We start from the raw sequence: 26,812 nt of genomic DNA on the forward strand, positions 1-26,812 counted from the left end.
TGTAAAGTTTTAAAATCGTGAGAATTTACATTACTATAGGCACATGTAAATTGAGCGTGTTGAGTCCTGAAATTTAGGTGGCTCTGTTTGTGAGATTGGAAGACTGTCAATGCCATGAAATACTATCATGTATTAAGTATCAGTGTGCAAAACTGATCATGCCATCATGTATGTAGGCCCCCTGTTGTGCTGGTGTCATGTTTGATCTGCTTGGACCCCCCCCCCCCCCTCGTTCTAACATTTCTGGTTCACTCCTATCCAGGCGTAGAAACCGATTCTGCTTAATAAATCATAATATTACAGATTTTGTCAACAGAACCAGTCTTTAAATTCAAATCCAGCTAGTGTTGTCAGAAACGGAAACTTATGGAAGAAATTGTGGGATTTTTATGAGCGCGCGGTCAAACTGAAGGTATATAAATTAAATGAAAGTGCCTCAGTTCAAGATCTCTCAAAATTTATTTAGAAAGTTTTTCTAGAAGGCCTACAGCAAAAGTAGAGTGCTTGGTGATTTCTACTGTCTCTGACGGTCCATGTTCTTGTATTTTTTTCACATTGGCCAGTTGAATAAAAAATATTAGGAGGTGTAAAGCATAAGGTGGGTTTTTTTTGTTGTATTGCATCGTAAAATCAGAAATGACTTTTGGCAGTTGTTTAATACTTTAATTGCCTAATAAATTATTTTATATCTAAAAGTATCCATTCAATCTTGCCTTTTAATTTGTTTTTGTAAATTTTAATTAGATCATCATTTATTAGTACTGCTTGCTGTTTTTTTTTAGTTTGCTTTGTTTTAAAGATGTAGGAATTTTTCCCAGTGGAGGTATCTATTAATTCACTGCATAATCTGTATTTCTTCTGTTTTACATGACACTGTTGCTGTTTTATTGTTAGCAAGTCCGTGCTAAAATTTTCAATGCCTTTATAGAAGTTCTGTGGGGCAGCAAGATCTGAAAAAATTACCTACTAAAAGAAGGAGAATAAGTCTTTTCATACTTTTAAGCTTTGCTTAAAATTGGTCTCTTTTGTAAGTAAATAATGTCTTTGTTGTAAACTGTAAGAGACTGAGCACATGTGTATAATTATATGAAATGAACCTGAATAATTTTTTTAAACCCGATTCTATTCTATTTTATTACTCCATGTGCCCATGATGTGCACTCGGTTGTTTTAAGTCAACTTTCTTCCCTTCCACTCAAGTATTAAGTGATATATATATTGACTTCAGGTAGCACACTGTTATTGGCTGTGTGCCATCAGTACCAACAAGGATTTACTGTAATAAGGCCTAAGTTGCTCACAACTGTTTTTCTTCTTTAAGTTAAAGAAGAGGAGTTTGATACCACTTTTGTAAATAATATTTGCAGCATTAAAAGCGCATTCAAGTAAAAATCTTCTCATTAGAACAAAATACAGTGGAAACCTGATATAACAGGGATGGTGGGACCAGAGAAAAAGTCCTGTTATACCAGATCCCTGTTAAATCAGAAATGCAAGGAAAGTAAGCATTTGTGGACTAATCCTGCTGTATTTCTTCATGGGTGGGCTAGATTTAAGTCTGGAGCACACCTCAGTCCTCTCTCGCTTCACCCGCTGTGTGTGCATGCAGTGGCTTGGCTTGGGCGGGCATGCTTCATCACTGCATTACTCTCTCTTTTACTTTTTACACATTGTTAACGAGCCTTTGTCGCTGCTATAATTATAACCGATTGGGCTCCGATAAGACTCTGTTATTGCCGATAACTTTTAACAGAGACAAAGAGTAGGAAAAAACGGGGATTTAAAAAATCCGTTATTACCGGATCCCTGTTATATATGGTTTCCACTGTATATATACATGGTATATATGTTTCCCCAGAAAAAAAATAAAGAAGACTTGTATAATATATATATATATATTTCAATTTGATCATCTGTATGCCCTCAACCCCTCTACACTTTCAAGTGTTTCAGCAGCTCTTTGATCTTTGAAGTACAATATTTATGCACAACAAATCTTAAGGAAAATTTAAAGAATAGGAGTAGATCTAGCATTTCTGACTGGACCCACTTTTTAAAGTTGATTGCTGTATTTTTACAAGAATTTTATTTTTTTTAAAGCTGGGAACTAGCTCTAATTTATGTTGTATGGAATTATTGGAACTATGAAGTGAGAAACTAATGATCAACATTATCAATCTGACTGGCATGGAGAGCTGAGTGCTCTTGCATCTCTAGAGGCTAATCGTTCACACAAGTTGTAAAAAAACAAACCATGATGACTAAAAACATTATTACGATACTGTCTTGAAACCAGGTTTTTAGAAATGCATTTACTTCCTCTGATATATATGGACAATTTATGACTTGTCAGCTTCTTAATCAAAACAGAAACTGTACGGCTCATTGAGCAACAAAAGAAGAAGACATGTTTTAAAAAATTAACATTTTATTATGTTGAAGTAATTAGGCTTTACACAAAAAGCTCAAACATACAGATTGTACAGACAGAACAAACAGCTAACAAGTATATATCTCTTTATCCATGTGTTTATGCAGGTGATAACATAAGTGCATAAATCATTCTTTAAAGTGAGACTTCTATCATGAGTTAAGTTTCAGTAAAAGTTTTACGGTCATATAAGTGCCGAAGAATAGATGTGTTACAAGAGAGTAACATACACTAAAAAGGAGGAGAGACAAGGACGATAGATGTTTGATAGGAAAGAAGGAGCAAACCACACAGAGCACCCGCCAAGCACCCACACCAATATGTTGAGGATATTGAAAATTTTTCTCAGATGCATCACATTAGAAAAACAAAGTCAAACTGTCATTTAATGATTTAGGCCCTTATGATAAACTTTCTTTTCACAACAGAAACGGTACAAAAGAGATTCAAACTAGTTTTAAAAAGAGATATGTACACACTACATATCATGATGCAACAAAACACAACACAACATAGATAATCTGAGATGTATTACTGTATATGTAGTTTGATGGAAATTTATTTCTGTAAAAGATGCTATAAAAATTAATATGTTTATTATGAAATTAAAAGCAAAAGACGCTCAACAATTGTTCGTATAAAGATGACAACTAAAAGAAAAACTGTACATTAAACCTTTTACCTTTTTGTTCACTGAGTAAAGCAGCACAGAAAAGAAGTGCTTATAATCTATATATAAATACAATGTGCATTTGAGTGTTGTACATAATTTTTGCTGAATAATAAAGTGATATGTTTATGACACAACATGTTGATTTTCTTTTCTGGACAAGTCATTTAGAATTCATACCTCCTGATTTGAACTCTTACAAATGAGACAGGTAACTTAAAAGACACACGTTATAAAGCAAAGGCTTCTGTCGAAGATGGCACTGCACTGCTGTATGTTATTCCAGGATACTTGTAACACTTAAATGCCTCCTTTATGGACTGGAAAAAGATGTAGGTCTATCTAATAGTTACCAACTCGGATAACCAAGTCCCAAACTTCAAAACTGCTGTGTTGGTCTTCATCATGTTCATGGTTAAGGACATTTCACATAAATGGTTTTCATATGTTATGGAGATTTCAATTTCAACATACAACCAAGTACAAGTTGGGTAGTTATACCAGCATGCCGAATGATATCCTACTTCAACAAGTGAATGCATAAAGTAATCCAACGGTTGGAGTATGACTGACCAGTCTCATTTCAAAGATCTGAGTCAATAACCACGGTCCTGCTCCTTATTTATGACTCTGATACAGATTTTTAAATGAGATTAGAACTTTTAGCAACTTACATTATTAAGATCCACAGATTTGTACTCCAGACCATGTACTGTCATGGCTGCCACTCTTTGCTCTCTATAAAATCTTCACTGCCAAACGTGTTCGCCAGGGGCTGTGCCATTACCCCTAAATGAAGGGCAAAACACTAGCCTCGCTATTGTTGAATGCGTGCGGTACCTTCTCCCCTTACCCTTCATTTGGCTCAAATAGTGCGCTTAATAGTGAACCAGAAAAAGTTCATAGTGCAGTCAAGGAGAATTTAAATCCATAATAACATCTCATGAATTGTCAATTTACTCTCACATTCATAATATCTACGTAATTGCCTACTTGCTCATTCAACACCAGTGACGACGCCTGAATTTTTAACAAAATTGCTGTAGGTTTCAGAATACATATAAAATACATTATGACATATTATAAACACAAATATTTCTTCTTTCACAGTGACTATGGTTTAAAATTCAGAGTCATGGAGTGAACAGTACCTTCATTCCAGTACATAAGAATACTTTTCAAACTTTAATGGGGAGGAGGCCATCTTGACTCAAGGTAAAATGGAAAAGATGCAGGATCTCGTTGAAAATGCACAGGAGAACAAGATACATTGAGATTGTTGACAATGGAAGACAACTTAAAGACAGAAAAATGGTTGAAAGTTGTTCATAGGAGAATTTTCTCCTATAATGTCATCCAAACAAGGGGAAAAAAATCTGTTATCCACTCCACCATGTAATGTGGGCACACAAGGAAGAGCTTAAGCACAGGGCATAGAAAATGAATTTCAAATAAATTGTCATTCTACCTAGTGGCAGAGGGCAGAAGGGAAGATCGCAAGGGATACCGATAAATCGACAAGGTATTTCAATGAATCAAAAACCTGAAAGCAATGCGTAGCTATTTATGAATGACTTGGCAACACAACAATTGATATGAAGATGATAGATGAAAAACACCTGAGAAAATTAAATGAAAATTCAACTTTTAAGATAATGCTCCCTGTCATACACATTCAGTGAGAATATACAGTGGAATCCACTTATAACGAGTCCTGAAATAACGAGAAGTCTGTTATAAAGACACTTCTAAAAGCCCGTTTTTTTTCCATCTTTATCTTTGTAAATAAAATACTGCTATAAATGCAAGCAGACAAACTCGCGAGTCGGTTATAGCGGAATATTGCTGCTGCTGTGCACAGCACATAGGCTATGTACTCATGTAAACCCTCGTCAGTTGAGAAACTTGTTGGTTATCTTGCGAAACAAAGAAAGGGAGAGCCCACGTGTGCCAACAATGAAGGCCGGATAGAATGAGTGGGGAGAGTGTGGCATGCACAGACAAGCAGAACGCATCGTGTGATAGGCCAACCAAGTCTAGATTATCTAGGCTTACCATGCCTCTCACTTCTCCGATGCGGGGATGAAGAGGGCATAGTGTTGTACTGTGATGGACGGAGCGAATGTGTGACGTGGGAGGGGTGTGGTATGTTCCCATTGTGCACAAGCAGACGGAACGCACCACAGGGTGTGGTGGGGGACAACACAGTGGGCGAGTTAGCCTAGAGAACTTTCTTTCTGATCGCCTACGCCGAGCTGTCAACATCGCTAGCGCTAGAGATAGAAACCTGATTTGACTTTTGATCAGGCAAGACTTAAGGTCATGTTGATCAAATCATCATCAGGGGAGATTACAAAAAGAAATAAACTGAAAAGACTCATAAGTTAGGCCTACTTTACTACTTCCCTTGAATTTATTACTGGGTCCCGAATAACGAGAATCCTGCTATAACAGACATTTGGCACCGGTCCCCTCCCTCTCGTTATAACCGGATTCCACTGTACTGTATATTCTAAGGAAGAGACACCATACTCAAAAATACCCCGCTTTCCGTAATAGCAGCTACATTATAATCCCTCTAGCTTTAAGTATAAAGAACAGAAACAAAAAATTAAAAGATGTGCCTTCCTTTTTTATGTTTTTGTGACTTTCAAATCGTATCACATATATATTTATAACACTCATATTTTCATATTATACTGGTCTTTCAAAAGAACTAAAAGAGATAAGTCCCTTATTTTATGCAACTTCTGTGACCAAATGTTTAAACCTGATAATCCATACAAGATAAAACTTAGAATGCCTTCAAACAGAAAGAAATTGATGTCAACATCTTTCACCACAAAACAAATTTGAGGCGAAAGCTTCCATTGTTTCCTGAAGGATAACATCAAATCAAAAAGTTTTTATTAAGTGGCTATGTCAAAGATTGACACTTGAGATATCAGGTTTATGCACAAGGTCACAGAATTAGACATGTCTTTGATTGCATAGTGAGATTTTCTCTTTGCATACATTCTCCATTATGGCTTCAATTTCACTAGAGGTATTTCTTTAGTGTTCAGGCACCGGTCACACACCCACTCAGCATAGACTTCAGCCTTGAGCATAGAGAAGGCGTCATGAGACAATCCTGCGCACATTCTGTGGAACCAAAAGTTGCATCCACTCTCACACAGAACAGCCTGGTCGTTCTCATGAACTTCTTTGTGGCAAACGCCACACGGGTAAATAGGAGGGGCGCTTGGATTGGATGGGTTGAACACCATTGGCTGGTTAGGTGGATAGATCTTGCCGTGAGGAGAGGGTCCCGGGCCAGGTCCAGGTGGAAGAGATCCTGGCTGAGGCTGTGAGTGAGGAGGAGGAAGCTGCTGCTGGGGCTTGGGCTGCATGCTGTTGCTGGAGGGGAGGACATCGTCAAAGGGGTTCTGGGCAACAATATTGGAAGCACTCGTTGACACAGGGGGAGGGGAAGGCCCAGGGAGAAGCTCAGCTAGAGTGTTCTTTTGCTGTGAAAAATAAAAAAACCCAACAAAACATAACACACATGAATGGACAAAATTTAATACGGCAAAAGCAGGCACCATCTTATCCTTGAATTTGAATTCCTGAAAAAAAAAAAAAACCCAAAAGACCTGTTGAAATAGAAAGTGCTCATGCAAAAGCCTTGGGGCTAAAACTGGATGGAAACATAAATAAACCTAAGGAATTAAATCAGCAATTGTATGAAAGTAAAAAGTAAATTAAGTGAAGTCAGCTTACACCAAAATCTGTGGGACCATCAGATTTTCTGTGGTTTAGCTGGGTTTTTGGTTTAGATAGGGTTGCTCGAATAGTAATGATTGTCGACAGCATAGAGTTGGGAATGCCATACTTGCAGCAAATTTCACTCCTTAAAAGTTTTTTTTTCTCATCTATCTCTTTCAGTAACTGCGATTTGAGCTGCAGGCAGTACGCAGCTTACTTAATCTGCTAAACAGTCACATAGATAAGACAAAAGAGTAGAACTAGAAAAGTGAAAAAGAAAGCCCAATGCCAGTGACGTCATGAAACATACCACGTGCCATCACATGATCATGTGTGAGGCCTATGTGAATTAGTTTCGCAGAGACAATAGGACATGACCAACTGAAAATGAAAATCGTTTGACAGACGTATATAAATTACTATCCTTGCATGACTAGGCCTATAAGCAGTGTGTAGGCCCATTGATGTTTGTGATAAATGTAGGCAAACAGTACACTGGCGATGCTTCTCTCTGACCTGCAACCAACACACATGCGTTCTCATGTCTTTCTTCTGTTTGTTTATCTTAAAGCACATAAAACTTGGTGATTTGCAATACAAAATGTACTTGAACTTGAAGGCTGCTAGTGAAAAATTAAGACGCCATAACCTCCGTGGCCTAGTGGTTAGGCTACCGGACTGGTAATCGTGAGGTTGCGGGGTCGGAGGTTCGAGCTGCAGGCCCGACGTTGTGTCCTTGGCAAAGGCACTTTACACAATTTTTCCTGACTTCACCCAGGTGTAAATGGGGTACCCGGCCATAGACAGTGAAAGATCTTGTCTGCTGGAGTAATTGTATAGATTGTGAGTGAAGCGTATAGAGCCTGCTTTTGAGCGGGTATTTGTGCATACAAAAATCTTATCTATTAAAATTCTGTTCAATATAGAAATTGGAGCATTACAATTTCAGCTAATCAATAGTTGTTTTTTGTTTTGTTTTTTTACAAAAACAAAGAAGAAAAAAAATCTGGCATTTTCTTTTCTCTTGATTTACCGTTGTTTCCAGATTAACCATGTTTGGTTTAAGCGGGCTCCATTGTATTATCCCACTGAAACTCAACAACATGTGAACATGAATTGTGGAGAAAATAAGCTAAATAAGCTGGAAAGTTGTACAACAGAGAGTTTTATATTTTAGATAAAGAATGGAACACAAATACACATACTGTCCAATCTCGTTATACCGCCACCCTTGTAACAGGCATGAAGTTGGCAGAACAGTCGGGCTGATGGTTAACACAGGGTTCCTCTGTTGTATAGCCCTGACTTCCCAACAACAAAGAACATGATTCTGCTGTGTGATCTATGTTTGAAAAGTGTCTTTTTCTTGGTAATATACATGATGTACATGCTCATGTATTCAGGGACCAGAACCCCCCCTCTCTCTCTATTTTCATATTTTTCTCGTGGGAAAAAGATTATCAAGTCACCAATCAGTGGGTGTTGGGCGCTGTGTGCAGTGTGTATCTCTGCCAGTCAGTTCGCTGGCAGTATAGAGGGGTAAATTTGCATTAGTTAAGTAAGGACCATACAACTCAGACAGATGGTGGATGGTGGTGTGAAGGCGAAAATAGCATGTTTATATAGACGTTCCTTTTTGTACATTGGCCTTGGCAAAACCTGGGAGTAAGCGGGGCTGGTGTTACAATGGGGGGGGGGGTTTACAACAAGGTTTGACTGTACATGGCAACTTGTTACATGTGAGTACTGCTCTTGGGATTATCAAGAAAACAGGATGTGAGAAGAAAAATGTGAGTGATTTAAAAGGATTATTTTTATGTAAAATCAAACACATAAAAAATTCAAACTCTTGTTTAGTAGTTTAAGTGAGTTCAACCAGTACATTAAACTTCATTAAACCGCCAGGTTTCAACATTGTATGAAAAGGAAAGCCTATATATAAACATAGTATTGGCTTCTTCTTCTTTTTTTGTGTTTTTTTTGTAAGCGTTTTACGGTGCATAAGTTCATATGAGCACGTGGGACACATTATACTTTTTCAGTTGCTAGGAAATTTTGAATTTTGCCCAGGCGGCGGACGAAGCCTACTCTTATCGATTTTAGACCACCAAGGGATCTTTAACGTGCGAACTTGCACACGGGCCCTCCGATATTTTTTGCCCTTCTCCGAGAAGGCTCGGTGTAGATCTTTCCTACCAGAAGATCAGGGGTGTGGCTGAATGACAGCAGTAAGAAGGAGCCAAGGAGTAGCAGTTAGTAAGGCTGCAGAAAGAGTCAGGAGCCCAGAAGAGGGGGCAAAGGAGGTGAGGGGGAGGGGGCAGACTGAGAAAGAGGATATGAAAACAGATGACAGAACATTGCTAGAAAGCAGGAAAGGAGGTGAATCAAAGGAGACAATTTTAGAGAAGAAAATTTTTCGGTCGCTCCCCAGATTCTAACCCGGGACCTTTGAATGAGAGGTCAACACCTTAACCTCTGGGCCACGAGAGCCCCCTTTGCTTCTTCATACCACCATCCACCAACGGTCTGGCTTGTACAGTCCTTATTATTAATCTAAGGTAAATTTGCCCCAGCAAACTGCCTGCCAGAAGTACACACCACACAAGGTGCACGACACCCACTGGTTGACTGCTTGATAATCTCTATCTCATGCCTACCTTGGTCCGCTGGCAAAATATCTGGTGTTACCAGCCAATGTCACCCAAGGCTGAGAGAAAGAGAAGGAGGGGTGGTAGGCAGGAAGGGGGTGGAGGGAGGGGGAGAAGACTCTTAGCTCTAAATACATCAACACATACATCACCAACAAAAGCCACTTTTCCCAAACGGTTCATACAGCAGAATCATTTCCCTTGATGTTGGGCTGTTGGGGCTATTTAACAAAGGAACTACCAACATCATGCTCATCCCAAGGGTGGCCGCATAATATGGTTTGTCTATATTTTCTATCTCCATACCTGACTAGAGGACGACTTTTTGTCATCCATGTGTGGAATTCTCATAATAATTTGCTTTGTGAAGGTGGCTTGAAATTTGAAGAAACACACAATGCTTAAAGAAGAATCCCAGCATAAGAAACTTCACAGGGAGAGGGAACTGAAACACAACAAATAAGAAAATAGCATTAAAAAGTGAAATGACAATAATACAGTAGAACACGGATATAGCAGGACTTTTGGTTCCTGGAGAAAAATTCCGCTGTAGGCGAGTTCCAGCTCTTGGAATACAAACGGGAAATTACTGAAAAATTTCTAAAAATCCACACGATTAAATCCCTTCCATATCAATAAAATTAGCGCTTTATATTCGTTTTCATTTTCTTGTCAATTTCGTTGATTATCTCGACCTTTAAGTTGAGTGAGAAGCATTTCCTTCAGTCTTTGTTGGAAGCTATCTTTTCCTCCGTTTGTTGCTTGAGCTGTCTATCGTTATCGCACCCGGTACCGGTAGGCCTACAGTAGAACTAGTGAAGTCGATGCGTGCGTATGCATGAGCATCAACGATCGCAATTCAATGAATCAGGAATCACACACTGCACTCTCTCCTCTTTTTTTACTTTTTGGGCTAGCCTTGGACTATGGCCTATACGCTCTTATACGGTACTGAATGTCTAGGCTACGGCGCATCATTTTAAATTTTGGAGTGGCTCACGTAACGCATCTCTCCGCACCATCTCTCTCTGCCGCTTGCCCCACCTCACTCATCACTGGACTGGCCAATCACAACGTTGCACCGCTGACTGCCTGTTTGGATCCTGCCTTCAGCCCCCCACCCCGCTTCCCTGCAGCTAGAGCTCGCTCCATCTCTCCTGCTGTATCCAAGATCGGGCCTTTCCTTGCCCTGTTAAACCCGAACACAGGTAATTGAGTTTCAATAGATAAAAAGGGGGTTCTGGTGAGCGCAATACTCATGTTTTACAATATAGATTTACATCACTTTTGGAGCGGATCATGTAACGCGTCTCTCAATCTCTTTCCAAGCCTACCGTCTGCCCCACCTCACTAATCACTTGACGAGCCAATCACAACGCGCACCGCTGACTGCCTCATTGGAACCCACCCACAGCCCCCCACTCCCCTGCTAGAGCTCGCTTGATCTCTTCCGCTGTATCTGAGTTCGGGACTTTCCTTGCCCTGCTATATCCAAGCATAAGTAATTGAGTTTACATAGGAACAAAAATGGGGATTCTGGTAAGGTCCCGCTATAGCGGGTGCCGCTATAGTCATGTTCTACTGTACTTGAAGACTAATGGAAAGCTACAGATGACATTTTAACATACACAAGTTTGGGTTTTTTTCGCCATGGAAATATTTACTGTATGACTTGTTGAGCCAAAATATTATCATAAACAGCTTAACGACGCAACAAAAGGAGAAGGATTCCCTGATTTTTCTTTCAATTAATCAAAATCAATAAAAATATAAAATATTTCGTCTTCACTGAAGAGTTAAGTTTTTAAGCAAACTGAACTCACTTGCAGAGCAAACAACCCCCGCTAATTTGGCTTCACAGTTTTCTCCCGCTATGAACCTTATTTACTTTAATCCATGAGAAAAGTGATCCTTTAGCATCATGAAAAATAAAGAACATTAATTGTCTATAATTTGAACATCAAACACTGTACATTACTGTGGAATTGACCCTCAGGCTAGTACTGCACCATGACAAAACAGTTTTGCCAACAATGAAAAGAGAAGCATGACTAAACAGTTGTGGCGTGTTGGTGTGGTAGAATTCTCTTATTTCCATTGCCCACAACTCCAGTTGGTCAACTTTTTTGCAGCAATGCAGTACTAGTACTGGGATTACATAGATACACACAAGAGTCATCCTATTATTATTTTATGTGACTAATCAGAGGCCTTCTTTTACAGGAAAAGCGCTTTACCCAATTTTCCTAGTTCAATAAAAGTTAGCTGGATGGGTTTCTCAGTTTTGACTAACTTGGCAATGATGATCAAGTAAAGAGAAGATGGAAAATGATAATATATTATGATGATAATGGTGTGCCCCTCACAACTGTGGAACTAGATAACCCCACAGGAACGAAGGCGAAAAGGTAATTAGTGAAAAACAGGCAGGGGAGTTGTATAATTTTTATTTAATCTAGTCAAGAGAGCCTTCAGACCTAGGATGCTATCAGATGGAATAATCCAGTTTTGGCCCCAATGATTACTTTACTACCCTACTTACCTATACTATCCTACATCCTACAAAACTGCAATCCTACCCCTACCCATAAGCCTACCTTTAACTCTAACTGTCCTAACCCAAGTGACTAGACAAGTGTTGATACTTCATTATATTATACCGGAGACTGTCAATCAGACTATGACTATGATGATACTGTATGATAATAAATAAACCTTAAGCAGTCCAAGCATTTTTAACAAAGCACTTAGGGTAAAAGTGCAACAATTAGGTGTACGTAAATTATTAGACTCAGTGTACAACAAAAAAATAACACGTTATTACTTGCATTTTCGTAGCACATTATTAGACCCAAACAACAATAACACGTTAATTACAGGTTGCATTTGTAGCACATTTATAAGGGATAATTGTCCTTAGCATGACAAGAAAGTTGTCCTCGTCACAAAACCTGTTGCGAAAAACAAATTCATAGAGATAGAAAGGGAAGAGATCACGGGATGCGCCAAACACATGAAGCTGTAGCGAGCACCGAGCACACCTCTGTGATTGGCCCATATATTATATAGATGACGTATTACCGCCATCTATTTTTGTCGTCTTCCAGGGCTTCCCTCGCCAGTTGGCGTAATGGGCTACGTCACTAGGTTTCATTGCCGACTGCGTGGGCTGTATCAGCCCCCCTGACCTAATATAAATAAGGTAGGGTATAGTTAATGTTTTGCAGTTGTTAGGTTTGATATCTTAGCTTGCCGCAAATCAAACGTATAGATCTAGATCTAGATCAGGCTCAAATAAGGGGGGTGGGAACTACCGAAAAAGCACCAAATAGTTTGCGTTGTTCTACTTTTAATCGCATAGGCCTAGATCTAGATCTAGAATCTATGTGTGTTGTTGTATTACGTAGGGAAGTGGCTATTCTCATCCGGGGTGAGAATAGAAAAACGATCTACCTCTCACCCCGGGTGAGACTTGCGACCGTAGGCTATTCTCACCCGGTTTGAAACAAGACCTGTTTAAGTGTTTTTCCTCATTTCGGAATACTTTCTATCGATGTGTATGATCAAATTGATAAAAGCCAAGAAAAAATTACATTATAGCACAAAAGTAAGCTAACTTGATCGTCTTCAAAGATGCTATGGCTATTTCACTGTTCGAATCGAGCCGAACTACGCGGGTCGCCATTTTGTTTTGCCCGGAAGTTCTCGCAAGATCTACTCCTCCCCCCTCTCTCTCTCTCTGTCTCTTTCTGAATACTATCTATCGGTGTGGACGATCAAATTGACCAAAACAAAGTTAAAAAATGATTTTTAAAACACAAAAGTAAATTAATTTGGTTGTCTACAAAGATGCTACGGCTATTTAACTTTTCGAATCGAGCCGAACTACGCGGGTCGCCATTTTGTTTTGACCGGAAGTTCTCGCGCAACTCCTCTCTCCTCTTTCTCTCTCCACTGCCCACAGACAAAATTGTACGCTTTTAGTAGGCTACAGTAATTACAGTTGTAATGGAACGTTTGTTCACGGCACAGAATTTTACAATTTTTCTGTTATCACAGTGTAGAATTCTGTGGTTTAGGGTGAACGCAAAATTTGTTGGCCTAGATCTAGGCTTTAACGGTGAACGCGCACCGGGTGAGAATAGCCAAAAGACTCGCCTGCACTATTCTCACCCCGGGTGAGAATAGAGGTGGCCATTTTATTACGTAGCAAGTCTTGACTCTTAGTTTTAGTACTCTGGCGTACTCACCTAGGCCTAACCTAAAATGAACTTTTACTGTTAGCCTTAGCCTATACTACACTAGATCTAGATCTAGATCTAGATCTAAAATTTATAAAATGTGTGACTGAATATTCTATTACTTTGATTTTGCTGGCTGTACTGTCGTTAACTGAAGGAAACTGTTACTGACTGTTCTGTTCTTTTTTACTGTGTCTGTTCTTTCTCTTGAAATCTGAAATGCGCGACAACAAAAATTGCAAGCTTTATGGGGCACGGTGGGTACATACGATGAAAAGAAGATCCAACCCTAGGGCCTACTGTAAAACAGTTTCTGTGAATGAATGCAGGAATTTGATAGGCCCCACACTACAGTCAGTCAGAGCCAGAAGTGAATGTCTATTGAGTCGATTGTTGTTGGTAAGAAGGCTGATTGATGTGCACTAAATCTAATTTTGTTTCCTAGTTCCGGCTTGCGGTCGGTCATGTTTTAAGTTCCGATTCCTTTATCTACGCAAGGGAAGTCATTCTGTCCATCAAACGACGGCTCAATCTCGGAATTCTGAGTTCCGAGAAAAGAAAGTGTAGAATCTAAGCCTGTAAACACTCAGTGAAGAATAGATCTAGAAGATTTAATCTAGATCTAGATCTAGTACATGTAATTATTATATTACATGTTCCTGTTTTTGAATCATCGCTATTCTTTCTAGTACAACAGAGTCAGATTATCGATGTTGATCAACCTTTGCAGTGATTTGTAAGTCAACAAGTAAACTAAAAGTAAAAGGTCGGGGGATGGGTGCTTTTTCGGTAGTTCCCACCCCCCTTATTTGAGCCTGACCTACATCTAAATCTAGATCTATACGTTTGATTCGCGGTGAGCTAAGATATCTAACCTAACAACTGCAAAACATTAAATTATGGTAAAATTCAGGGGGGCATGCCCCCCTGAAACCCCCCTTCCTATTTTTATTAGATCTAGATCATAAGGGGGGCAAACCCCCCTGAAACCCCCCTACTCCTGTGGCCAAAACCGGTGAATAACAATTGCGGGGTGGGAACTACCGAAAAAGCGCCGGGGGATGGACCCTAACCTACTATAGATTCAAGATGTCTAGATCTAGATATATATCTAGATCTAGAATCTAGTCTAGATCTATTGACCGGCGAGACGCCGGAGAATAGCCACTTGCTAAAACTAAAATTAGACAATTAGATCTAGATCTAGAACTAAAACTGGCTGTCCTAGCAACAACTAGATTTCTAGATCTATCGGCTAACTTTAGTACAGTTTTCTCCACGGCACGGTAATTGTTTACTTTCTCGTGTTTAATTCGGGGGGAGGACTTCCGTAACGAGCGACCACTCTCTCCAAAATTTATGCGCAAGACAAAATTTTATCGAAATTTACATAGATCTAGATCTAGATCTAGATCTAGATCTATAGATGGTGCTTTTTCGGTAGTTCCCACCCCCCTTATTTGAGCCCAGATCTAGCCTACATCTAAATCTTGATCTAGGTCTATACGTTTGATGCGCAATGAGCTAAGATATCAAACCTAACAACTGCAAAACATCAAATTATGTTAAAATCAGGGGGGCATGCCCCTCTGATCCTGATATCCCCCACTTTATTTTTAGAGGTCAGGGGGGCCTCCCTGAAACCCCCCTACTCTTGGGGCCAAAACCCGCGAATAACAATTGCGGGGTGGGAACTACTGAAAAAGCGCCCTATAGATCAATGCATATTTCAAAAACTAATAAAGATAATGACTTCATTTTTATTTTTGTTGGAAACCTGGTCATTTCAATAAAAACATATCCAAAGGAGAAAGTAATAGCTTTATTAGTTTTTGAGATACAGCTTATTAACTGATTCCGTCCATGATTTTTTCAGGCTCTAGACAGAATTATTCTTCCCTGTTCAGTTTTAGACCTGGGGTGCATCTATTTAATGCATCACTGTGAAGCTCTAAGTTACTCTAATATGTATTGTCATATATATACCAAACTGATGGGAATAAATAGAAGAATCTGTTTCTATCAATAACAAAGACCTATAATCTGTTTGTATTGCATTTTCCTTCTGACAAAAATGAATGAGAAAAAAAAATTGCGCAACAGCTCTTCGAAAATTTCGACTTACCGCATTTTCTCAGCTCTACAAGTCCTTATAATCCATAGGAATCAACACAACATTGTAGCGATATCACCCTAGCACACATTTATGCAAGAATTTAACAAATTTAGTTGAATATCTTTCTTTGAAGAGCCTTTTTATTATACCAGGCTCCGTGTTGTTTACCCTTAGATCTAGCCTACATCGCAACAACAAAACAACGATTTTTGCAAGAATTTCGCAGAGTTTCGATCGATATTGGCGCTCAGAGATTGAGGTCAGGTTTGTTTACAAGTTCTTCTTCCTTTCAACAACTTAAAAAGTAGGAACAATATTAAATAGTGCACCTTTGTTTCGAATTTCGTTGAGCCGCTCACAGCGGCCGAATGGATGCAGCGGAAAAACTCAGAGCCGCTGTCAGCGGCCGAATGGACGGAATCAGTTAAATCAAAATATGCCCCGAAATGCCAGTCTTGAGAGGTTGTGCCCCGAAATTTTCATCTGTCTCCAGTGAGTTAATGAAATCGTAAGGTGAGTGGGTGTGTATACATGACAACTCTGACCGTGTCTACTTCTCCTCCCCTCATGGCCAAATGGCACGGTGCACCACATGACGATGCGTAGGCCTAATAATCCTAATATTGTAAAAGCTCGGTATATATAATGTTCTTGGCTTAAAATGTAATCTTGGCTGTAGTGTTCAATATCTAAAATCCTGAGTCCCAGTTAGTATTTTACCCTTTAAATGAAAGCTATGATAGTATCTAAAACAATACCCTTAAAAAATGAATTTTTCGCTACATAACATTCATGTTTTAGAATCTTAATGACTCATTCATCCGTAGTTGACTGTAATAACTAGGTCTAATATAAAGTGTTGAATCTTGATTAATGAGAGGTATAAATATAGATCTAGGTTTGCCACAAAACAATGATGGAGAGAAATTCTACGCAATGTACCTCATATTGTACCAACCATCATGCCCAGTATGGTACCGTATTGTACTTGAAGAGTAAGAGTAGAGAGAGCCCTTTGGGTACTCGGGTGCCTTGGCCTAAATTTTGTTTTACAGGAACCCACTCCATTCAAAGCTGCCTTTTATTTTTATCTCTATACTGCGAGACTCAGATTCTACGAAGTCAGATTCAAGGAAAACTTGGAGTCATCAAAGGTGTTAGATTCCCTGTTGTTTTTAATTCATAGATATCAACAAAAATAACTCGGATTCAAGGAACACATAAATAGGCAAGTTCGGGCCCAATTAAGTTGCTTGCAGGGTGTACAGCCCCCACTGACGTGGCTTGGCTAATTTTTCTCCTGCAATGAACCTTATCTATTCTTGGAAACCTTTCATAGCACCTGCATCGTGAACCATTATTCTCTTTGCCTATTGTGTATATATTTTGCGACCAAACAGCGTCCTTCTTTCACACAAAAACATGAGTTGTAAACACGCACACATTTCTTTGCATGCAACAGGGTCGGACGGGCGGCCAGCACACGTACAATGTGGCTGTGTGTGCGTGTGTCTGATGGGAGGGGCCCCAAGCAGGCTGGGCATGGAAAGTCAGTACAGATACAAACCAGTCAACGATATTTTTTAAAAACTCGGCCACTGATCAATATTTACAATGATAAGCTGGTCTTGACACAGATCTGCATAATGAATTGCGTGCTGGACTGTGGAATCAAACGCTGCTATACTAGGCTCTACACAGCAGCGTAACATGTTCGGTAAACAGTGTATGTTCTTGATAATAGATGACACAGGCGTGCATTTGAACGCATCGGCCCTTTTGCACAATGTGTGCTTGGTAGAGGTCAGTTGTATTTTCCTGCAATTTTCCAGCATTTCTTCGGTAAGGCAGCAAAATAATGAAAATGCCTCTCATATAAAACCAGACTACTTTTAACTGAGAAAGTCGATTGCATTATATATTTATATACCTTACTTGCTCTGTACCTGTAATTTCTACACAAAAACCTCATGTTGCTATAACGAACGCTGGGATTCAACTTAATTGAAGGTCAAGCCAAACGACTTCATTGAATCCGAGTTCCTCTGTATCTTTTCTCCCAGTAGTTATAATTAATAGTATCATAAGCAGATACCAACAGAAAGAAAATCACCCTACTCTAGCATATTTTCATTGTTATGCCGCCGTTTTTGCCCAATATGTAATAAGGAGCCATTTTTATTTTTAATTCTTTCAAAAATTAGACATTTATTTTCAGTATAGCAACTCTCAAAAGGGATTTTGTAAACTTAAAATAAAAGCTTTTAGCTTACTAAAAAAAAAAAGAAGCAATATTGTTCAAGTAAAAGCTGATTATACTGCCTGAAAATTATCTGTATTAGTGAATAGGGAACTCTTTAAAAAATTCATGTTCAGTACATGTGTTGAACAGTGTTGCCATTTGTCTTTTATTTCCATTTCTAACTCATTGACCTTTTGCTAAGAAAAGTTCTCAGAGCAATGAAGGCATATATTGCCTTGGAGTTTGCATATCCCTGTCTGACAAACTTATGCAGGGATATTTGCTGGCAGACTCTTTCTCATTGTTAAAAAAGACCTCTATTTATACATATTTTTATGTGTCTTTTTTTCTTCAGCATGTAAACTGTGGCTGCATTTGTACGAGGCATGATGCCACGTAAAGATAAAAGTAGATCTGAACGAGGGCCTGCTCTGACTGAAGATGTGTGCATTGGCGAGGATGTTAAAATTGGCATCCATCTGGCTGTGGAGCGATTCAGACTCGATGCTACCAAAGAAGGTAATGGTGATGCTAAAAATATATTTTCCCTGGTTAAGAGAAATATTGTTTGATGAATATTAGACACACCTACAAGCTCTTTGTGGTATTTATACAAGGAATGAAGAAATGGCATATATCTACAATATCATAGAGATTAGTTAAGTTTGTAGTTCTGTATTATTTTCTCTTTGTAAAGTAAGATGATTTACAGGCTAGTTTATTATACAAGATGCTTTTTTTTCTGATGCTATATTGTATTTGCCTAAGATATCAAATACTGTTTGTCTCGCTAAGCATTGCTACCCTACCTTCTGCTTGGAATGCTCTCATGTTATCTGTTTTTGTGCCTGCCCAAACAATACATGAAGACATGCTTAGCTTTTATCTTGATCCTTTTCATTTTCTCATCATAGTCTTCATTTCCCGTTTTGTCTCCCATACTTTTCCAGCTAGAATGTTTTGTTTCACTGTTAATATTTTACAAAACTCACACAAACACCATCACTCCACAGTGGTATAAGTAAACAATAGATCTATTTCTCACAATTTTCCACAAATCTACGGAAATACATTTATGATTTCAGCTTTTTCAACAGAAATCTTGTATTCTAATTATAATCCATTGCAGTAAAAGTGCAGCAGTTTGGGAACTACGCAAATGTGTGGCCATAATATCACCTTTTTAAAAATGATTTTTTCTTTATCTGACTGAAATTGACAATATGCAATTTCAGATCTAAGATATGAGCTGATTAAGAATGGATAATTTGCTTGTTCTTACTCATCTTGTGGCCCCCCCCCTCCCCCCTTCCTTTTCAGTTTCAGTTCTCCTCTTTAAAAGAAAAATCTATCAGATTCTTATTGAACAGCAGTCTTTATCTCACACTCTCCTGTTTCCTACATGCTCCTCCCCATCACTGTTCATCTCCCTTGTGTATTTCTTGTTATGCACATAATGAAGTAATTGAATAAATGCCAATTTCCCAGTGGCTTTAATGGTGGTTTCTTTTTGTTTTTACTCATCAGAACTGGCTTTCCCTACATCTTTGTCGACAACTGAGAGAGCTTATGTCCATCGATATTGTGAAAAATTAGGGGGTCTCAAGACCCGAAGTAGAGGGTAAATATCTTTTATGATGTCGTTGCCAAATAAGTTGTATTTTGTAAACTAAATTAAATAGTTCCCAATTGTTTGACTTCTGTTCTGGTCTTTTCAATATTGTGTATCTGTTTTCAAGGGAAAAACAAGAGATGTCAGTTTTTGGTTAATTTGAGTTGTGACATGAGTTAGAAAGTGTTTACGCACCTCTGCTGTCCCATCTAAGTGTCCAGGGCTAAAACCTGGTAAGTCGCCCAATATCAGATTTGGAAAATAAGCTATGCCATGGATAAATGTGGGTTGTCAAGCATTTCATTGATGTTTCTCAATATGCATAAAAGTTATATCCCTTGCTTTTTTCCTTGTGCCCTTCAGCTATTAATGCTGAATGTTGTTTGTTTTTTTAGATAGAACCATATTTACATACTACTGACCTTGTTTTCATGGAGGCATTAGGTGTTATACTTGTATTGGTGAAAGATTCACTCCTCTCACATATTCTAGCCTGAAATGCACAAAAGTCCACAAGGTATAGAGACATTGAAGAATCACAGAATCTTGTACAGTTTGTCCCTTAGAGACATTCATCTGGATAAATCAGTATCTTCAAAGTTTGACTAATATTGGTTACGTTCTTTCAATAATGAGAGTCTCCAGTTAAAGTAATCTAATTGAAGTCTATAATTAAATTATTTGCAGGAATGGCCAAAACCGGTACATTACCGTTACCAAGCACAATAAAGCTAAAGGCAAATGGACTCCCGATTTGCTCAGCTTTTCAAGGAATGAACTTGGCTATGTGACTCAACTGCTCCAACGATTTCCTGTCAATGACCGGGAAAGAGATGACCTCACTCCTGTAGTCAAAAAAAGAGCAAGTACACATGACGGTAAGGTGGAAATGTAGTCACAATAGGTTATTTGCTGAAAGTGTACCTCATGACCCCATCAGACGGAGGTGCAGTCGAACCTGCCCTAACAGTCACCTGTCAAAGACAATCACCTGTGCAAATGACCACTTCTTACTTTCACTCCAAAGCGTTTTTTCTACGTTATATTGACACTGTCCAAGTTGTCCACTTGTCTAAGACTAGTTTTCTCCTTGATAATGGGTGGTGGTGTTGGACGATTTCGACTGTATTTTCATTTGGGCACGATCATAAAGATTTCAGGGTTACTGTATCTTGAAGAGAGTTTGTGGTAAAATGCACATTCAAAGTCAACATTTTATCTTTCAGAATATCAGCCAAATTGAGCTTGCTAAAAGTAGTTTCAAGTTTTCAAATTTTCTTTTTCCTTTTTTTGTGTTCATCACCTTTTGAAGATATTTACAAATGGTTGCAAACTTTGTCTTTATGGTTTTAAAATTTTCCTCTTATTTCTCATCACATGCTCAGGTTCTAAAGACAAGTCGTCTCAAGGAAGGTTGGTCGGCTCCCCTGCCCAGGTTCCACCCAAGCGATCAGCATCAGACCTCAACAAATTCAGACAGTCACTTCCTGTATTCAAGATGGGACCAAATATCATAGAAACTATAAATTCAAACAAAGTGTGTTTGATAGCAGGTGAAACTGGATCTGGAAAGACCACCCAGGTTTGATTACTTGTTGTGGTTACCATGTAGTTAACTCCTTTGTTGCCTTATGATGTACCTGATATGTAATAAAATTGCGTTAAAAATTGTGCCGTACCATGGACATCACGGGAGTTCGCAAAATTTGCTGCTCTTGTTTGCCTATATGACATTACATGTACATCATACTAATCACCTGGCTCAGAAGTTTTAGCCACAAACACAGCATGAATTCGTATAAGGGAATAAAAAATGCACATATTGGCACCAAATTTGCTAGTATTAGTTTACTGGTAGGCTTGAAGGCAATCGATAAACGTGGATCTAGTTTTGCGGACAACCATGTGCTCCCGCAAAACTTTAACACCAAAATAACTTTGAAAAGCCGGAAAATTCCACTTTTTGACTTCGATTTGAAAGTGTTTGGAAATTATAAGATGGGGGATTTAGGGAATGAGGAAAATGAGAAAAGTGACGTGATCGAAATTCCGGATTCCGGAATATGTCAAGAGTGGGCTAAATCTTGACCGTGAGTCCAATAACACTGAGACATGAGACTGCTGTCCTGGCTAATGAGCTTAGCTGAAAATTAGTACTGATAGTAGGAACACTTACCCCTTGTCAACGAAGGGGTTAAGAATAATTGTATTTCTCTGTAATCTTTATATTGTAATGCTTTTTTAGACAGGCCATCAAGATATTTTATCATAGTCAGAAAAGAATCCAATGAAACATTTCTGTGGGGTATCTTTTAATATTCACTTCTTTGTGCAGAGGGGTTTTGTTCCATGACAATGTTATATAACATTTATTATGTAAACTTAGTGTTCAGCATAGAAAACTCATAGTTTCTCTCTTTTTTTTTTGTGGACCAGTATTATTTTCTTTCTCCTAAAACTTACTATCAGCCTATCTAGATGTGTGTTGCTTTTAGAAATCTTGTGAGGTTTGCAAAAGCATGGTCAGGTTCATGTTATGTTTGTGATGTTACAATTGTTTTTGCCCATTTGTATTTAGGTCCCTCAACTGATCCTTGATGATTGTCATGAGAAGAAGCGACCATGTCGTATACTCTGCACTCAGCCGAGGAGGATTGCAGCTGTGACCATTGCAGAACGTGTGGCTGCCGAGAGAGGGGAGAAGATTGGTGGAACAGTAGGCTACCAGATCAGATTGGAGAGCAAGTGAGCATGATAGCACATTGCAAGCCTCAAAAAGCAAACCTTCCTCTTTTGTGCTTACTTTGGTTAGGGTAGGAAAGCAGGGAAGCATTGGATATTTTAAAGAAAATTTTTCCATTGAACACATAAATTATTAATGTATTCTTTATCCATAAAGAAGTAAGAGAAAAGCCGAGGCCTTGTTATTGGTATGGTGAGTGTTTCTCAGTCTTTGATGCTAAACAAAAGATGAAAAAGTTGAAATGAAATTGCTTTTTGTATACATTAGAAGCAGTAATTAAAGAAAACTGGGTGTATTATGCTTTGAATTATTTAAAAAATTAATTTGTTTTATCTATGTTTAGCTTATATTTTATTCTTATAAAAGCGGCTGTTTTTTAATTCATTTTTGATAGGGTTTCTTCAAAGACGGTCCTCACGTTTTGCACTGCTGGAGTAGTGCTGAGGAATTTGGTTGGCACTGAGTCGAACCTGGGCACTGTTACTCATGTCGTTGTGGTGAGTGTAGTGGCAAATTTTTGCTCTTTTTGTTAGACTTATGAATAGAAATGTTATTTCTGATTCTATAAAAGCATTGCTTGAGTCATTCCCGTTATGAAGTCTAGAGGGTAAGTTTGAAAAGATTTTACTAAAAGTATTACCTTCTCTTTGAGCAACAAGCTGCTTTGTCATGTGAAAAGTATAGGAGGCAAAAACACTTATATTGCTAGACTGAGTGCTTACTGGATTCCAATTATTTTTTTTAAAAAAATAATGCAATAATTTTGTAATGTTTATGCTGGCCTTGCGTCTGGCGCTGACCTGATGACAAGGACATGTGGTTACTTGAGGGAAGTATTGCGCTGCCAAGAGCGAAATGCTCGCAGCTAAAGGGATTTGAAAACAACAACAACAACAACATGCTGGCCTTGTATTAGGGGGGTGTCACGCTCGCCCGGCCAGTGGCGATTTCTGCAAAAATCATAACTTTATTAGTTCTTGGCCTAGCATCATAAACCCATCCTGAAACGAGAGGTCTATGTGTCATCTTTGTTTCCATGTTAGTTTCATTGGGGAGAGAAATGCGTAACATTATAGAATTTTTAGTTAAACTGCAAGGGTTGTTACACGTTCTGCCACAACGTGAAGCACGCAATTTTTGACAAATTTAGAGCGTAGCACGTTTTGGACGGTTTATTCGAGTGGAATTTTCCATCGCTAATCGTTGTAGGTGGCTGTAGATATCACATGATTTTTTAGTACAATTGGACGCTGAAGAGTTTACAACCCATACAGAGTTTGTACGACGCTTCTGTAAAAAGTTATGGTAAAATAAATATATATTCTTCCAAATTAAAAAAAAATCAACAATGAAAAACGCTCCCGGGGCAAGTTATATTGATATCATTTAGCTGTCTAGAAATGTCTTGACTAAAGTTTTGTAGGAGAAAATCAAACTTTTCTACACTACTCCAGTTCATTTCATAAGGTTAAAAAAACATTCACCCGCAGAGCCAGAAGTCAGGGGCAAGTATGTCCCGATTTTTATTGTAAATGATGTAAACAAACAACTGCCGTCAATAATACGACTAGTTCTGGTAGTACAAGAGTGATCAACATTATCATTTATGGCCAAAGATACTTTTTTATATTTGAATACTGAATATAGAAAATTTGAAACTAAAATGAAACTTTCAAAGAATATATTGAAAAATGTGGTGGGCTTTGGTCCTCCTCCAATGAGATAAAAAGAGTGAATTCGTATCAATCCAAGAAGGAAAAGGTTGATGGAAGAAAGCGCAGGTCAAGTACTAGAAAATCTTGATCGATTTGGTGGGAGGGGGGGGGTGTCACGTCAAAAGGCGTTTACCCAGACTCTGTGTACATTACGCAGTAGTCATTGGGTGCAGAATTAAAAAGAAATTGAAAAATATTGATGATGAATTCACCTGGCAACAAGGCAAGATGAAATAATTAGTATTGAGCTCCTCAGAAGAAGGATATTATTGTTGCTCTTGCCAAGTTCAGTGGCTCAGAAGCCCATGTTACTTTAAACTTCAGCTGTGAAATGAAAAAAATGGTATCTTGTTGTTGACTGAAAATATTGCTTGTCTGGTAATTGGTAATATGGCATGGTATCATAGGGAGTTAACTTATTATGTGCTTTGCCTACCTTTTGCAGCCTCTGTTACCTTTTATACTTATGGTGTCCAGGGGAGAAGCAAACATCTTTCTCTTGATTGTTATGTATGGTTGTAGGCTGTATACTGGTTTTGATGAATGTTTCTCCTACTGCTCCAGCAGATGAAAACATCTCCTCTGAGATGTTGGTCTTCTGAGATTTATTATTGTTATTATTCTGCCTTTCTTGCCCTGCATCTTTGTGCTTTTTTAAATGTAGGGGATTTTACACCCCTTCCTGTCTGTTAGGGCCAACCTGGGCTGAGAGAGATACGACATCACAGAGATACTAGATAACAACTTTCTCCCCACTTGGGAATCAACACTAGGTCTCCTGCATGCGACAGCAAAGCTCTTAACTGCTACACCACAGACACTGGTTCTCTTCCTCTGTATCCATCTGATCTTTGGTTGTATGCTCTCTCATTTGATGCACCACTTTTTGCTTATCTAAAGAATGTATACTTTTGCTCATGACTGTTGGCATTCTTATGGAATTAGATTCAAAATCATGTTAGTCAGGCACGAATAATTCAAATACTTTGGGTATTGACAAATGTCTTCGACACACCCATAATTCGGGTTAAAGTCTAATGGTGATGAAAAATTAAAGAGAGATCAGTCAGGGAACGGCAATCTTCTTTGCTTCCACCCTTAGTCCCACCCACCAATGCCACCCCTCACTGCTATCATTGTAACAACGATTTGAGGAACTCTTTTCTCCGCTGGCCGTACGATCAGGGCAGCGGGCATTGGTCAATCTAGTTTCACACCTCTGGCTTTTGGCTACCCAGGAAAGTTTTCGTAGTGGCTCGCTACTCAAGCACTCTCATGGGCAGTCGTGAGATTTCACACCATCTCTGCACTGACCATCTGCATTGCTCTGGGCTCACATGATGGGGTAACATTTACCTCCAAATTGCACCCCTACTCCCCTTCCTTGCCCAGCGGCATGGCCATAGCGTTAAGTTTACAGCCGACGGAACCAAACTTGCTAGTCAAATCAGGGCTGAGCGGGCAAAGCATTTTCCGTCTTAGACAGGTGAAACCCTCGAAACCCTCGGAAGGGAGCGGATTTTTCTTTCCGTTTCTGCATTGGACAGGTTTCCGTTTTATACAGGTAATTAAAGAGGAATGTATCAAGGGGGGAGCGAGGAGGTTCTGTTAAGACAGGTTTCCGTTAAGGCAGGTTCGACGGTATTTAAAAATAGAGTGATTCTGAAATTTGAATTCTTATCTATTTAAAAACTAGTCACAGTTTCACATTGATTTTTTTCACCCAAGTAAGGTAACTGATCGGGCTTTTGATTTAGCGAATAAAAAAAGTTGGCATCAAAATTTAAAAAGACGTTTTGTTAGCAAACGGCAGAGTTATCCTGTCTGCTTGCTACTACAGAAGATGAATGCGTACAATCCGTCATCAGTTGGTGGCAGAGTTATTTTATTAATTTATCATAGAAAATGATTTGTTTTGCATTCTTTTTATGCTTTAATATTGAGTTGTTTTGATACTGATGATATAATAGTTTTCTTCGGAAAGTAGAATTTATAATAAGTTTAAAAGTTGGAGGGTCAATTTTGATATTTTGGTGTGTGAGAACAATGGTTAAATGGCTTAATTTTTTACTTACAGGATGAAGTTCATGAGAGAGACAAGTTTGTGGATTTTCTGCTCCTATGTCTGAGAGAGGTTCTTGAAAAGCACCCAAATCTTCGTCTCATTTTGATGAGTGCCACACTGAATATGGAACTTTTTTCCGAGTATTTTGACAACTGCCCAATCATTTGTGGTATGATATAGTCCTGATTTTACTTTTCACTGTTGGTTTAGCTTTTTGTTGTCACTGATTTTAATGCATGCTCCAAAGATTTTTAATTTTTTCCAAGTAGGCAATGATGGATAAGGTAGTGTCTTATCATATAGTGCTAACTTTGGAATGTTTTGATATTTTTTTTCTGATTTCATAAGTTGTCTATATAGCTATTAGCCTAAGGTACATAGATGTTTTTAAAAAAATTCAGATTATTTCTGACCTCTGGTAGATGGAAGCTGAACTGCTACAATAAACTAACAGTTTGGGTGCAGGTAAAACGCTTTGCTACTTCTTGTCATATCCTTTTTCCTCAGTTCCTGGAAGTCTTCATGATGTAGAGGAGTACTTTCTCGAGGACATCTTGAAATGGTGAGGACTCTTGGGCAGGT

The 26,812-nt window shown here is 38.7% G+C and overlaps 2 protein-coding genes across 3 annotated transcripts in view; one reads left to right on the plus strand and one right to left on the minus strand.

Annotated features, from left to right (window-relative positions):
* Positions 1–5,712: 5,712 nt before the first annotated feature.
* Positions 5,713–14,172, minus strand: LOC101861331 (protein pygopus). 2 transcript variants are annotated; one of them, XM_005089661.3, is made up of 3 exons: positions 14,007–14,172; positions 9,803–9,941; positions 5,713–6,610 (listed from the first exon to the last, which is right to left on the minus strand). In XM_005089661.3, the coding sequence occupies exons 2-3, from the start codon at positions 9,845–9,847 to the stop codon at positions 6,125–6,127; spliced, it is 531 nt and encodes a 176-aa protein (XP_005089718.1). In that variant the 5' UTR covers positions 9,848–9,941; positions 14,007–14,172; the 3' UTR covers positions 5,713–6,124. The 2 variants fall into 2 exon arrangements, with proteins under 2 accessions (XP_005089718.1, XP_035825459.1); XM_035969566.1 differs by lacking the exon at positions 14,007–14,172 and adding an exon at positions 13,860–13,961.
* Positions 14,173–14,313: 141 nt separating this feature from the next.
* Positions 14,314–26,812, plus strand: part of LOC101861552 (3'-5' RNA helicase YTHDC2) — a 44,984-nt gene continuing 32,485 nt past the window's right edge. Inside the window, exons 1-9 of the mRNA XM_005089662.3 lie at positions 14,314–14,473; positions 18,451–18,614; positions 19,623–19,716; positions 20,395–20,585; positions 21,093–21,289; positions 22,286–22,452; positions 22,845–22,947; positions 26,243–26,399; positions 26,738–26,792. Of these exons, the coding sequence (XP_005089719.1) occupies positions 18,482–18,614; positions 19,623–19,716; positions 20,395–20,585; positions 21,093–21,289; positions 22,286–22,452; positions 22,845–22,947; positions 26,243–26,399; positions 26,738–26,792 (1,097 nt within the window). The 5' untranslated portion in view covers positions 14,314–14,473; positions 18,451–18,481. The remainder of the gene's footprint in view (positions 14,474–18,450; positions 18,615–19,622; positions 19,717–20,394; positions 20,586–21,092; positions 21,290–22,285; positions 22,453–22,844; positions 22,948–26,242; positions 26,400–26,737; positions 26,793–26,812) is intronic.

The sequence above is a fragment of the Aplysia californica genome, unplaced genomic scaffold (genome assembly GCF_000002075.1).
Source record: "Aplysia californica isolate F4 #8 unplaced genomic scaffold, AplCal3.0 scaffold00008, whole genome shotgun sequence".
Taxonomy (NCBI): domain Eukaryota; kingdom Metazoa; phylum Mollusca; class Gastropoda; order Aplysiida; family Aplysiidae; genus Aplysia; species Aplysia californica.